Source organism: Pristis pectinata, chromosome 7 (genome assembly GCF_009764475.1).
Source record: "Pristis pectinata isolate sPriPec2 chromosome 7, sPriPec2.1.pri, whole genome shotgun sequence".
Classification (NCBI taxonomy): Eukaryota; Metazoa; Chordata; class Chondrichthyes; order Rhinopristiformes; family Pristidae; genus Pristis; species Pristis pectinata.
Genome location: NC_067411.1, coordinates 53,426,256 through 53,441,919, shown reverse-complemented (window position 1 = coordinate 53,441,919; position 15,664 = coordinate 53,426,256). Strand labels below are relative to the sequence as shown.

The window sequence follows — 15,664 nt, the reverse complement described above, 5'->3', positions numbered from 1 at the left end:
AATCTGTGACCTGATTTGTCATTCTGTTAATCTGTTCATTCATCCCATTCTAGCTCAAACCATGGCAGCAAGGGATCTAATACACTGAAGCATTGAACAGCTATCAATTCTTTTACTTGTCAACAGTCCATTACTTTTTGGGAGTTACTTACGTTAATTTCAGTCGTTTCACATGGCCTGGCATGACAGGCACATACAACATCTTCACTCCATGCACCACCATTGTTGGCTCAACATTATATGTTTCCTGCAGTGAAAAAGTATACTCCGTTATACTGTCAGCAAAAGTCAGAAATCTGTAATCCATTAGTCTAAGATGACATTGCAGTTTAATCAAATCAATGTAAATAACATTATTAGATATTAGTGCATAATAGAGGGAAGTGCCTTTACCCAGTGTGCTTATTCTTGAATTAGTTAGTAAACCATTCAAATATCAGGTTTATTTGTTCCACATCTCAGAAGGTTGTGGTTTCAAATTCAAGTCCAACTCCAGAGAACTGAATGCACAGGGAGTTTAGTAACAAGATATGAATTGAAATAAAATGCAAGAGTGATATGTTTAACACCTTATTCAAAAGATGAAGTGGACAAGAGCTATAGAACCATAGAACAATACGGCACAATACAGGCCCTTCGGCCCACCATGTTGTGCCGCCCTTCAAACCACACCTATGACTATCTAACCCCTTCCTCCCACATATCTCTCTAACTTAAATTCCTCCATATGCTTATCTAACAATCTCTTAAACTTGTCCAATGTATCAGCCTCCACTACCACCCCAGGCAGTGCATTCCATGCACCAACCACTCTCTAGGTGAAAAACCTCCCTCTGACATCACCCTTGAACTTCCCACCCAATACCTTAAAGCCATGTCCTCTACTTTTGAGCATTGGCGCCCTGGGAAAGAGGCGCTGGCTGTCCACTCTATCTATTCCTTTCAATATCTTGTATACCTCTATCATGTCTCCCCTCATCCTCCTCCTCTCCAATGAGAACAACCCTAGCTCCTTTAATCTCTCCCCATAGTCCATACTCTCCAATCCAGGCAGCATCCTGGTAAATCTCACCTGCACCCTTTCCAACGCCTCCACATCCTTCCTATAATGAGGCAACCAGAACTGGACACAGTACTCTAAGTGTGGCCTAACCAGAGTTTTGTAAACCATAGAACCATACAGCACAAAACAGGCCCTTTGGCCTACCATGTTGTGCCGTCCATCAAACCACCCTCACACTACCTAACCCCTTCCTCCCACATATCCCCCCCATCCCACACTCCTCCATATGCCTATCCAACAAGCTCTTGAACCTGTTCAATGTATCTGCCTCCACCACCACCCCAGGCAGTGCATTCCATGCACCAACCACTCTCTGGGTGAAAAACCTCCCCCTGACATCTCCCCTGAACCTCCCACCCATAACCTTAAAGCCACACCCTCTCGTCTTGAGCATTGGTGCCCTGGGAAGGAGGCGCTGACTGTCTACTCTATCTATTCCTCTCAGTATTTTATATACCTCTATCATGTCTCCTCTCATCCTCCTCCTTTCCAGTGAATAAAGCCCTAGCACCTTAAGCCTCTCCTCATGTCCAATACCCTCCAATCCAGGCAGCATCCTGGTAAATCTCCTCTGCACCCTCTCCAACGCCTCCACATCCTTCCTATAATGAGGCGAGCAGAACTGAACACAGTACTCTAAGTGTGGCCTAACTAGAGTTTTGTAAAGCTGCATCATCACCTCGCGGCTCTTAAACTCAATCCCACAACTTATGAAAGCCAACATCCCATTGGCCTTCTTAACTGCTCTTTCCACCTGTGAGGCAACTTTCAATGAACTGTGAATATGAACCCCCAGATCCCTCTGCTCCTCCACACTGCCAAGTACCTTGCCATTCACCCAGTACTCTGCCCTGGAGTTTGTCCTTCCAAAGTGTACCACCTCACACTTCTCTGGATTGAACTCCATCTGCCACTTGTCAGCCCAGCTCTGCATCCTATCAATATCCCTCTGTAAGCTCCGACAGCCCTCCACACTATCCACAACACCGCCTATCTTAGTGTCATCTGCAAACTTGCTAACCCACCCTTCCACCCTCTCATCTAAGTCGTTAATAAATATCACAAAAAGCAGAGGTCCCAGAACCGATCCCTGTGGGACACCACTAGTCACAGCCCTCCAATCTGAATGCACTCCCTCTACCACAACCCTCTGCTTTCTACAGGCTAGCCAATTTTGAATCCACACGGCCAAGCTTCCCCAGATCCCTTCGCCTCTGACCTTCTGAAGAAGCTTCTGGATTTGTCTTAGTAGTGGCAGGGAACCTATTGGAGACCACAATGTTATGCATTAATAACCATTTAAAGCAATATGCATTACTTGCAGTCAGCATTGATTTGAACAGGGCAACTCATGCCTGACTAGCTTAATTAGTTCTTTGAGGATATTACTGGGTCTAAAGATAAAAAACAAACGCAATAGACATGTTACATTCAGTATTTGTGTAGCTTAATGCTCAAGATATTAAAGATAAAGCTGCTAAATGATGGGCACTGAATACAAAAGGAAGATAGTGATGTTGAGAAATCTGCATTTAATGCTCATCAGATCACGGATGGAGCGTAGTGTGTAGTTTTGGATCCCATTACAATGTAGAATAGAACAACAGAGCTGTCGTGATAGCACTCAAATTGCTGGAGGAACTCAGCGGGACAAGCAGCATTTGTGGAGACAGAGGGATCCCGCTTGACCCACTGAGTTTTTTCTTAACAACAAGAATTTGTCCAGAAGACTTAGACAAAGTGAAGACTCAGGAAACTATAAGCAAGTACATGTTACTGCATTTTTCGGAAAGAATAATAAACTTCCTATCCAGCTAGGACCATCATAGTCCTTTAGAAACTGCCATCTAGGGTGATCTAAAGCCAAGGGACAAGAATTCCAGATTTCAAAATTTCAGATTTCAAAACCAGACCAGACTGTTACAGCATAAGTGGAAAGTTGAAAAAGACTGTTCACTCAACAAGGATGGTTATGAAGAGATAGAAATGAATTGGTCAAAACTTTGAAAGGGTATGTGAGGATAAATAGTGAAAGAATATTTCCAATTGATAACAAGGGGCATAAATTCAGATCTGTCAATAGGTTGTAAAGCTGCAATTATAATAGTTTTACTTCCACACACAAAGAGCATCAATCTCCCTGAACTTTGGCCTCTTCCTAGCTGTAGTTGAGAAGTCTACACATTTTATACCTTGCATCTCACCAGCCCGTGCTATAACATGCCCTTCTACTGAGTCTGCATTTGAACGTGAAACAGATAAACGTGAAGGAAGATATGTAACTATAAACTGAAAAAAAAATTTGAGAAAATGTGTTTTTAGAGCACTGTCTCTGATGGGAGACTAAAACAAGTAGAAGCCCCAGGATTTATTGATATCCATTCCCTTTAAGCCATCAAAAATTTTCACAATGTTTTAACATGTTTTCTACTTTGTGTATTCTACATAATAAAGCAAAAAAAACACAGAAGGACAACAACAACAAGTTGTAGTAAACCTTTGTGTTAGTACTGGTCACCATACTATAGGAAGGATTTCATTAAGTTAGAGAGGGTTCAGAAAACTTTCACAAGGTTGTTGTTGGGATCAAAGGGCTTGAGTTTTAAGGGCAGACTGGGCAGGTGGGACTGTTTTCCCTGGAGCAAAGGAGGCTTATAGAGGTATATAAAATCATGAGGGACTTAGATAAAGGTAGACAGCCAGTCTTTTTCCCAGGGCAGGGGAGTCTAAAACTAGAGGGCATGGGCTTAAGGTGAGAGGGGAAAGATTTAAAGGGGACCTGAAGGGCAAGTTTTTCCACAGAGAAGGTGGTGGGTATATGCAACGAGCTGGTAGAGTAGGTGGTAGAGGCAGGTACAATTACAATGCTTAAAAGACATTTGGACAGGCACAGCGATATGGGCCAAATGCAGGCAGATGGGACTAACAGCTGGGCACTTTGGTCTGCATGGACAAGTTGGGCCGAAAATCCATGACTCTAAACACTGGTTAGGCCTCACCTGTTAGTGCCCACTTCTGAGCCCCACACTTTAAGAATGGACAAGGTCCTGGAAGAAATGTAGAAAACAGACTGATTCCAGGTTTTAGGCACTTCAGTTACGTAGAGAAACTAAGGACAGCAATCCCAAATTCTCTAGAGTAGATAAGGTTAAAGGGTGAGTTTATAGACATTTTCAAAATTATGAAGTCTCCTGTTAGGGTAAAAATTATGTAACTCTCTGTCTGGTCAGAACCCAAGACCTGGGGTAATATGTACAGTTTTGGTTACCCCGTTATAGGAAAGACATAATTGAGCTGGAGCAAGTGCTAAGATTTACGAGAATGTTGCCAGGACTCGAGGGCCTGAGCTATAGGGAGAGATTAGGCAGGCTTGGAACATAGGAGACTCAGGGGTGACCTTATAGAGGTCAATAAAATCCTGAAGGGCTTAGATAGGGTTAATGTGCACAGTCTTTTTCCCAGGGAAAGGAAATCAAAAATTAGAAGGGATAGGTTTAAAGGGAAAGGGGAAAGATTTAAGAGGAACCTGAAGGCAACTTCTTCACACAGACAGTAGTCCATATATAGAACAAGTTGCCAGAGGAAGTGTTTGAAATAGGTGCAATAACAACTAGGAGCAAAAATTTAAGACACTTGGACAGATACACGGATAGGAAAGACTTAGAGGGAATATGGGCCAAACACAGTCAAATGGGAGTAGCTGAGATGAGCATCTTGGTTGGCATGGATAAGTTGGGTCAAAGACCCTGTTTCCATGCTGTTATTACTCTATGACTCTAGGGTGAATGGAAAATATAACCATGACTGAGGTGAGAAAACTGTTGATTTTCCTAAATTTGGAGAAAGTCATTTTCGTTTTTGGGTCGTTTCGGCAGACTTTGGAGCAGCTAAGTTTTTTTTCTCTCTAATCAGGAATAGCGGGGCAAGACTGCGCAGGCGCGTGATGTAAGCGGTTAGCGCGTGGGCAGTTTAAAAAGCAAAAAAACAACTTCGGCGGTTTCGTTTTCGGGTCATTTTGGTGGACTTCGGAGCAGCTAAGTTTTTTTTCTCCCTAATCGGGAATAGTGGGGCAAGACTGCGCAGGCATATGACGTACGCGGTTAGCGCGGGGGCAGTTTAAAAAGCAAACCGCCACATCCAGCAGGCAGCGTCGGAGTGGGCAGCGGAGTGAGAGGTAGCAGAGTGATTGGGCTTTGGCTCAACGGGTTTAGGTGGTAAGGTGGTGAGGCGAGGTAGGTGATTTGAGGAAAGGAAGTAGAATGAGTGCAGTTTTCTGTGCTTGGTGTCAGATGTGGGAGGTCCTCGAGTGTCCCAGCCTCCAGGACGACGACATCTGCACCCGGTGTGTCAAGCTGCAGCTCCTCAGGAACCGCGTTAGGGAACTGGAGATGCAGCTCGATGACCTTCATCTGGTCAGAGAGAATGAGGAGGTGCTAGAAAGGAGCTATAGGCAGGTGGTCACACCAGGGTGATGGGAGTCAGGGAAGTGGGTCACACTCAGGAGGGGGAAGGAGAATAGCCAGGTACTAGAGAGTACCCCTGTGGCTGTACCCCTTGACAATAAGTACTCCTGCTTGAGTACTGTTGGGGGAGACAGCCTACCTGGGGGAAGCAACAGTGGCAGTGCCTCTGGCACAGAGTCTGGCCCTATGGCTCAGAAGGGTAGGGAAGGAGAGAGGAGGGCAGTAGTGATAGGGGACTCAATAGTTAGGGGGGTAGACAGACGATTCTGTGGACACAGGAAGGAAACTTGGATGGTAGTTTGCCTCCTAGGCGCCAAGGTCTGGGATGTTTCAGATCGCATCCAAGATATCCTGCAGAGGGAGGGAGAATAGCCATAAGTCATGGTACACATTGGTACCAACGATATAGGTGGGAAAAGGGAAGAGGTCCTGCAAAAAGACTATAGGGAGTTAGGAAGGAAGTTGAGAAGCAGGACCGGAAAGGTAGTAATTTCAGGATTACTGCCTGTGCCATGCGACAGTGAGTATAGGAATATAATGAGGTGGAGGTTAAATGCATGGCTGACGGATTGGAGTGAGGTGCAGGAATTCAGATTTCCGGATCATTGGGGCCTCTTTTGGGGCAGATATGACCTGTACAAAAAGGATGGGTTGCACTTGAATCCCAGGGGGACCAATATACTGGCGGGGAAGTTTGCTAAGGCTACTGGGGAGAGTTTAAACTAGAATTGTTGGGAGGTGGGATCCAAACTGGAGAAACTAGAGAAGAGGTGTTTGGCTCCCAAATAGAGAAAGCTTGTAGTCAGTACGAGAGGAAAGATAGGCAGATGATAAGAGAAGGGACGTGCTCAGACAGACGGTTTGAGATCTGTCTATTTTAACGCAAGGAGTATAGTGAACAAGGCAGATGAGCTTAGAGCTTGGATAAATACTTGGAGCTACAATGTGGTGGCCATTACAGAGACCTGGATGGCTCAGGGACTGGAATGGTTTCTTCAAGCGCCGGGTTTTAGATGTTTCAGAAAGGACAGGGAGGGAAGCAAAAGAGGTGGGGGAGTGGCGCTGTTGATCAGAGGTAGTGTCGCGGCTGCAGAAAAGGTGGACGTCATGGAGGCACTGTCTACGGAGTCTCTGTGGGCGGAGGTGAGGAACAGGAAGGGGTCAATAACTTTACTAGTTGTTTTTTATAGGCCGCCCAATAGTAACAAGGATATCGAGGAGCAGATAGGGAAGCAGATCCTAGAAAGGTGTGAGAATAACAGAGTTGTTGTGATGGGAGATTTTAATTTCCCAAACATCGATTGGCATCTCCATACAGTGAGGGGTTTAGATGGGGTGGAGTTTGTTAAGTATGTTCAGGAAGGATTCTTGACACAATATGTAGACAAGCCTACAAGAGCAGAGGCTGTGCTTGATTTGGTATTGGGAGAGTGGGAGAGCATTTTGGAGATAGTGATCATAATTCTAACTCCTTTACAATAGCATTGGAGAGAGATGGGAACAGACTAGAAAGGTGTTTACTTGGAGTAAAGGGAATTATGAGGCTCTCAGGCAGGAAATTGGAAGATTAAATTGAGAACAGATGTTCTCAGGGAAAAATACGGAAGAAATATGGCAAATATTCAGGGGATATTTGTGTGGAGTTCTGCATAGGCATGTTCCAATGAGACAGCGGAGTCACAAGAGGATACAGGAACCGTGGTGTACAAAGGATGTAATAAATCTAGTCAAAAGGAAAAGAAAAGCTTACAAAAGGTACAGAGAGCTAGGTAATGTTAGAGATCTGGAAGAGAAAAGGCTAACAGGAAAGAGCTAAAGAAGGAAATTAGGAGAGCCAGAAGGGGACATGTGAAGGCCTTGGTGGGCAGGATTAAAGAAAACCCCAAGGCATTCTACAAGTATGTGAAGGGCAAGAGGATAAGATGCAAAAGAATAGGACCTATCAAGTGCAGCAGTGGGAAAGTGTGTATGGATCTGGAAGAAATAGCAGAGGTACTTAATGAAGACTTTACGTCAGTATTCACTATGGAAGAAAATCTGGGTGATTGTAGTGAGGACTTGCAGCAGGCTGAAAAGCTTGAGCACGTAGATATTAAGAAAGAGGAGGTGCTGGAACTTTTGGAAAGCATCAAGTTGGATAAGTCGCCGGGACCAGATGAGATGTACCCCAGGCTGCTGTGGGAGGCGAGGAACGAGATTGCAGAGCCTCTGACGATGATCTTTGCATCATCAATGGAGACGGGAGAGGTTCCAGAGGATTGGAGGGTTGCAGATGTTGTTCCCTTATTCAAGAAAGGGTGTAGAGACAGCCCAGGAAATTATAGACCAGTGAGTCTTACTTCAGTGGCTGGTAAACTGATGGAGAAGATTCTGAGAGGCAGGATTTACGAACAATTAGAGAGTTATAATATGATTAGGAATAGTCAGCATGGCTTTGTCAAGGGCAGGTCCTGCCTTACGAGCCTGTTTGAATTTTTTGAGGATATGACTAAACACATTGATGAAGGGAGAGCAGTAGATATAGTGTAAATGGATTTCAGCAAGGCATTTGATAAGGTACCCCATGCAAGGCTTATTGAGAAAGTAAGGAGGCATGAGATCCAAGGGGACATTGCATTGTGGATCCAGAACTGGCTGGCCCACAGAAGGCAAAGAGTGGTTGTTGAAGGGTAGTATTCTGCATGGAGGTTGGTGACCAGTCGTGTACCTCAGGGATCTGTTCTGGGGCCCTTACTCTTTGTGATTTTTATAAACAACCTGGATGAGGAAGTGGAGGGATGGGTTAGCAAGTTTGCGGATGACACAAAGGTTGGAGGTGTTGTGGATAGTGTGGAGGGCTGTCAAAGATTACAGCGGGACATAGATAGAATGCAAAGCTGGGCTGAGAAGTGGCAGACGCAGTTCAACCCAGCTAAGTGTGAAGTGGTTCATTCTGGTAGGTCAAATATGATGGCAGAATATAGTCTTAATGGTAGGACTCTTGGCAGTGTGGAGGATCAGAGGGATCTTGGGGTCTGAGTCCATGGGACGCTCAAAATAGTGGCACAGGTTGACTCTATGGTTAAGAAGGCATATGGTGTAAGGCAACCGTGGAGGCAACCGTGGAATTCAATTTAGGAGCCGAGAGGTAATGCTGCAGCTATATAGGACCCTGGTCAGACTCCACTTGGAATACTGTGCTCAGTTCTGGTCACCTCACTACAGGAAGGATGTGGAAGCCATAGAAAGGGTGCAGAGGAGATTTACAAGGATGCTGCCTGGATTGCAGAGCATGCCTCATGAAAGCAGGTTGAGGGAACTCAGCCTTTTCTCCTTAGAGCAACTGAGGATGAGGGGGGACCTGACAGAGGTATATAAGATGATGAGAGGCATTGATCGGGTAGATAGAGGCCTTTTCCTCAGGCTGAAATGGTTGCTACAAGAGGACATAGGTTTAAGATGCTGGGGAGTAGGTATAGGGGAGATGTCAGGTGTAAGGCTTTTACTCAGAGAGTGGTGAGTGCATGGAATGGGCTACCGGCAACGGTGGTGGAGGCGGATATGATAGGGTCTTTTAAGAGACTTTTGGATAGGTACAAGGAGCTGAGAAAAATAGAGGACTATGAGTCTCTAAGGTAGGGACACGTTTGGCACAGCTTTGTGGGCCGAAGGGCCTGAATTGTGCTGTAGGTCTTCTATGTTTCTAAAGTCCTGTAGACAAGAGGAGGGCAACGATAGATAATATGGAAGCTTACAAACAAGTGAAATAGTTTCTTACTTTCACAGCATCTATGAAATTTAACAGTGTGAAGTCTTCTGTTCCGTAAATTGTCCATCGGTCCCAGATTGTAAATGAGATGTCATTCCTATTCCAATAGAAGAAAGGTTCGGATAATTTCTTTTAAGCTGTATTTAGAAAGGTCAACAAGCTTAAATGCATTGGTTTACATCACTCAATAATTCTTTGAAATGATTCAAATGACATGTTACGAATTGTGGCAGCAGACAGATGAACTTCAGTTGGAAATATATTAGGCCAAATCATGCTGGACCAGATTCTTTGCCCATGATACCTGCACACCAATCCCAACTGGATGTGGAGATCTGGCTGGGCCTGTATAATGCCAAGGCCACAATCAATGATCTGCAAAGGCTCTGCCCTCAAACACTGTGACAACCAGGAAAAGTTCAAATGAAGCTTTGTGTGCTGTGAAACCTGTAAGATATTTCAAACTTTTTGCACGTCCAGGATTGAAACATTTAGAACTACTAAAATGGAAGTACTTTAAAAAAAGTAAAAATTAAAGAATTTTTTATAAAATACAAACAATTATTAACATAAGATTATGATCATTAAAAACTGTAAAGCATAGTGAATATAAAAAATGTAACTTGCCTTCCCTTCTGCTTTGCCAGTGGCAGATTTACAATCTTCACTGAAATGAAGGGGGTGTTAGATCCTGCAGCAGATGAAATTTGAGACTTCTACATTTCACCAGCACTCCAGCAAAAGTTGAGGAATTATGGCCACTTGAGTGGCTAAGTGATGGCAGTTCTAGTCAAAACCCCTGGCAAAACTTAGCATGATCTGGCCCAATTAAAGGTTATGACTTCTGCAGTTGTAGTAAGATAATTTAATATCTTGCATATAGTTATTAGTACTACATACTGTAGCTTCCTGAAGGCATAGGCAGCTCCTCCAACATTAACAGTTTTACCCACCCACATTCAGACACCAACCCATCCATTAATCATTCCCACCGTTTGAACGTTCTAGTCTTCAATCCTTTACTTCTTTACAAACCCATCCTGTTCTTCTTTCTGCAACAGTCCACCTTTATTACCTTCCCTCTCTACACTGCAAAGGTAACTGAGAACAGGGCTCTTTATGTGGAATGCTCTAAGCCCTAATCATAACTCCAAGTATTCTGGATTCAGGAATTATCCATTTAAATGTAAAAATTGTCTATGTAAACCCATCATTTAAGGATGGTAAGGAAATCACTGAAGCATAGACCAATATGTCAGATGAGGTTCTGCAAAGAGAATTGAGGGAGTTAAGTAGTGAGTTAAAAAGCAGGACCTCTATGATTGTAGCCTCAGGATTATTCCCTGTGCCACGTGCTAGTGAGGCAAGAAATAAGAAGTACAATTAAATGCTCGGCCAAAAAGCTGGTGCACAGGGGAGGGCTTCAGGTACATGGTTCAGTGGGCTCTCTTCCAGGGCAGGTGGGACCTCTACAAGGAAGACAGGTTGCACCTAAACTTGAGGGGCATCAATATCCCCACAGGGAGGTTTACTAGTGCTACTTGGAAGGGGTTAAACTAAACTGGCAAAGGGGTGGGAATCAGAGCAGTGGATCAGCAAGTGGAGGGATTGAGGGGAAGGTGGAAGCTAGGTCAAGTCAAGCTGAAAGGAAGGATGGGCAGGGTCAGGTTAATGAGCACAGTGGGACTGATCAACTGAAGTATATTTATTTCAAATGCAAAGGGTATTATGGGTGAGGCAGATGAACTTAGAGTCTGGATCAGTACATAGAACTACGGTGTTGTAGCCATGACAGAGATTTGGTTGAAAGAAGGGCAGGACTAACTGCTCAATCTTCCAGGATTCAGATGTTTTAGACGTGATAGAGAGGGATGTAAACGAGGAGGGAGAATTGCACTATTGATCAGGGAGAATGTCACAGTGTCACTAAGAGAGAACGTCCAGGAGGGATCATCCAATGAGGCAATATGGGTAGCTCAGGAATGAGAAAGGTCAGTCACTTTGATGGGATTATAATATAGGCTTCTCAAAAGCCAGCAGGAGATAGAGGAACAGATATGTAGGCAGATTAGGTAAAAGCAACATGGTGGTAGTAGTGAGTGACTCTAATTTCCCCAATATTGACGGGGCTCCTTTAGTGCCAGAGGCTTAGATGGAGCAGAATTTGTTAGGTGTGTCCAGGAGGGTTTCTTGACACAGTATGAAGATAGTCCAATCAGGGGCAATACTGGACCTTGCATTGGGAAATGAGCCTGGTCAGGTGATCAGAATTTCAGTGGGAGAGCATTTTGGGAACAGTAACCATAAATCCACAAGTTTTCAGATAGTAACGGACAAGGATAAGACTGGATCTCAGGGGAAAGCACTAATTACAACAGTTTTAAGCAGGAGGTAGGGAGAGTAGGTTGGAAGTGGCTGTTATTGGTTAAGGCTACATTTAATATATGGGAGTTACTTAATGGCCAGCTAGTCAGGATTCAAGACCAACATGTTCCTGTAGAAAGACAAGGATGGCAAGGATCGGGATCCTTGGATGACATGAGATGTTGCAAAATTAGTCAGAAAGAAAAAGGAAGCACATGTAAAGTTTAAGAAGCTGCAATGGGATACGGCCTTTCAGGAATATCAAGGAAGCAGGAGAGAACTTAAACAGGGAATCAGGAGGGCTAAAAGGGGCCATAAAATGTTCTTGGTGTATAGGATTGAAAGGAATCCCAAGGCATTTTGTACATACATAAAAAAACAGAAGAGTAACTGGTGAGAGGTATTAAAAGGGGAGGGGTGGCATTACTCATCAGGGAAAATGTCACAGCAGTGCTCAGAGAGGATATACTGGAGGGCTCAACTACTGAGGAATAAAAAAGGGATGACTATGTTAATTCTATATTATAGACCTCCCAAGAGTGAATGGGATTTGGAGGAGCAAATTTGTGGACAGATAACAGAAAGTTGTGATAATAAAAGTTGTGATAGTAGGTGATTTTAACTTTCCACATATTTACTGGGACTCCCATACTGTAAAAGGACTGGATGGGATAAAGTTTGTCAAATGTGTTCAGGAAAGTTTCCTTAATCAATATGCAGAGTTCCCAACCAGAGAGAGCGCAATACTGGATCTCCTCTAGGGAATGAGACAGGGCAGGTGACAGAGTGAGTACTGGGGGAACACTTTGGATCTAGCGATCATAATTTCATTAGTTTCAAGATAATTATGGAGAAGGATAGGACTGATCCTAGGGTTAAGATTCTAAACTGTAGGAAGGTCAATCTTGATGGCATCAGAAGGGATCGGCAGGCATGGATTGGGATAGGCTGTTTTCCAGCAAAGAAATGCTTGGTAGGTGGGAGGCTTTCAAAAGTGAAATATCAAGAGTACAGAATCTATATGTTTCTGTTAGAATAAAAGGCAAGGCTTAACAGGTTTAGGGAACCTTAGTTATCGAGGGATATTGATGCCCTGGTAAAAAAAAGGAGGCACATATCAGGTATAGGCAGTTAGGATCAAATGAGGCACTTGAGGAGTATAAGAAATGCTTGAGAGAGAAATCAGGAGGCTAAAAGAGGGCATGAGGTTGCTCTGGCAGACAAGCTGAAAGAGAATCCCAAGGGTTTCTACAGCTATATTAAGAGCAAAATTGGTCCTCTTGAAGACCAGCGTGGACACCTACGCGTGGAGCCGAAAGAAATGGGCGAGATCTTAAATTAAATTTTTGCGTCTATACAGACACAAAAGTCTATAGAACAGAGGAAAAAGAGTACAGAGATCATGACTATATCTGGATTATGGACGAGGAGGTGCTTGCTGTCTTGAGGCGAATGAGGGTGGAAAAATCCCCAGGGCCTTACAAAGTGTCCCCTTGGACCTTGTGGGAAGCAAGTGCAGAAATAGCAGGGGCCAAGGCAGAGATATTTAAAATTTCCTTAGCCACGGGTGAGGTGCTGGAGGACTGGAGGATAGCTAAAGTTGTTCTGTTGTTTAAGAAAGGCTCCAAGAATAAGCCGGGAAATTATAGGCCAGTGAGCCTGATGTCAGTTGTGGCTAAATTATTGGAAGGTATTCTGAGGGACAGGATATATAAGTATTTGGATAGACAGGGCCTGATTAGGGATAGTCAACATGGCTTTGTGCTTGGCAGGTCATGTCCTACCAATCCTACAGAGTTTTTCGAGGAGGTTACCAGGAAGGTTGATGAAGAGAAGGCGGTGGACATTGTCTACATGGACTTAAGCAAGGCCTTTGACAAAGTGCCGCATGGGAAGCTGGTCCAGAAGGTTAAGTCACTTGGCATTCAGGATGAAGTAGTCAATTGCATCCAATGTTGGCTTAGCAGGAGAAACGAGAGAGCGGTAGTAGATGGTTGTCTCTCTGATTGGAGGCCTGTGACCAGTGGTTTGCCACTGGGTCCATTGTTGTTTATCATCTATATTAATGATTTAGATGATAATGTGGTAAACTGAATCAGCAAATTTGCGGATGACGCCAAGACTAGGGGCATAGTGGTCAGTGAGGAAGGCTATCAAAGCTTACAAAGTGATCTGGACCAGCTGGGAAAATGGCCTGAAAAATGGCACATGGAATTTAATGCAGACAAGTGTGAGGTGATGCACTTTGGGAGGACAAACCAGGGAAAGACTTGCACAATGAATGGTAGGGCACTGAGATGTGCAGTAGAATAAAGGGACCTGGGAATACAGATCCATAATTCCTTGGAAGTGGCTTTTGGCACATTGGCCTTCATGAATAAGGGCATTGAGCACAGGAGTTGGGATGTTATGTTGAAGTTGTATAAGACATTGGTGATGCTGAATGTGGAGTACTGTGTGCAGTTCTGGTCACTTACCTACAGGAAAGATATCAATAAGCTTGAAAGAGTGCAGAGAAAATTAACATAGATGTTGCCTGACTTGAGGACCTGAGTTACAGGGATAGGTTAGGACTTTATTCCATGGAACGCAGGAGAACGAGGGGGGATCTTATAGAAGTATACAAAATTCTGGATGAATACATGCAGGCTTTATCCCCTTGGGTTGGGTGAGACAAGAACGAGAGGTCATAGGTTTACGGTGAATGATGAAATATTTAAAGGGAATCTGAGGGGGAACTATTTCACTCAGAGGGTGGTGCAAGTGTGGAACAAGCTGCCAGTGGAAGTGGTAGATACGGGTTCAATTGTAACATTTAAGAGAAGTTTGGATAGGTACGTGGATGAGAGCAGTATGGAGGGATATGGTCCACGTGCAGGCAGAAGATCAGGTCAGCATGGACTAGATGGGCTGAAGAGCTTGTTTCTGTGCTATAGTATTCTATGATTCTATAAGGTAAGACTAAAGGAGAAAGAAGGGAATTTATGACTGCAGTCAGAGGGAATGGGCAAGGTACTAAACAAGTACTTTGCATCAGTATTCACTACGGAGAAGAACATGGAAGGATAGCAAGATCAGGGAGGTGTATGCTGATATTCTAGGGCATGTTGATATGAAGGAGGAGATGTTGGGGCTCCTAAAGAGCATTAAGTGGATAAATCCTCAGGGACTGATGGGATCTACCCCAGGTTATTGAGAGAGGCAAGAGAGGAGATTGCTGGGGCCTTGACAGAGGTCTCTGTATCCTCTTCAACCACAGGAGAGGTCCCAAAGGACTGGAAAATGGCCAATGTTGTTCCTCTGTTTAAGAAGGGCAGTAGAGACAAACCAGGAAAATATAGGTCGGTGAGCCTTGCATCATTGGTAGGGAAATCATTGGAGAAGATTCTTAGGGATAGGATCTACTTTTACCTGGAAAAGCATAGATTTATTAGGGATGGTCAGTGTGGCTTTGTGCAGGGGAGGTCATGTCTTACCAGCCTGAGTTTTTTTTGAGGAGGTGACAAGATGACTGATGAGGGTAGGGCAGTGGATGTTGTATACATGGACTTTAGTTAAGCTTTCAACAAGGTTCCTCATGATCCAGAAGATTAAGGCACATGTGATCCTTGGAGATGTGGTGCACTGTATTCAAAATTGGCTTGGTCATAGAAGACAGAGGGTGGTGGTAGGGGGGGTGTTATTCTGACTGGAAGTCTGTGACCAGTGGCAATCCGCAAGGATCAGTGCTGCAACATCTGTTGTTTGTGATATATCTTTGGACAAGAATGTAAGTGGGCTAATTAGTAAGTTGCAGACTACATAAACATGGGCAGAGTTGTGGATAGTGAGGAAGGTTGTCAAAAAGTTCAGCAAGCTGTTCTCAGGACATGAACAAGTACTTTAGACTGGGATGTTATAACTATTACAGAAACATGGTTGATGGATGAATAAGACTGGCAGCTCAAGGTTCTGGGGCACAGATGCTACAGGCATGACAAGTGGTTTTAGAGAGGAGGCAGATTTTGAAGACATTAGATAGGAACT

The 15,664-nt window shown here is 44.1% G+C and overlaps 1 protein-coding gene across 2 annotated transcripts in view; it reads right to left on the bottom strand.

Annotated features, from left to right (window-relative positions):
• The window catches only part of uba6 (ubiquitin like modifier activating enzyme 6), a 228,766-nt gene that overhangs the window by 15,232 nt on the left and 197,870 nt on the right, over positions 1–15,664 (bottom strand). For both annotated transcript variants that reach the window (XM_052019228.1, XM_052019229.1), the window contains exons 31-32: positions 9,284–9,371; positions 153–247 (exon numbers count right to left, since the gene is read on the bottom strand). In XM_052019228.1, coding sequence (XP_051875188.1) covers positions 153–247; positions 9,284–9,371 — 183 coding nt within the window. The remainder of the gene's footprint in view (positions 1–152; positions 248–9,283; positions 9,372–15,664) is intronic.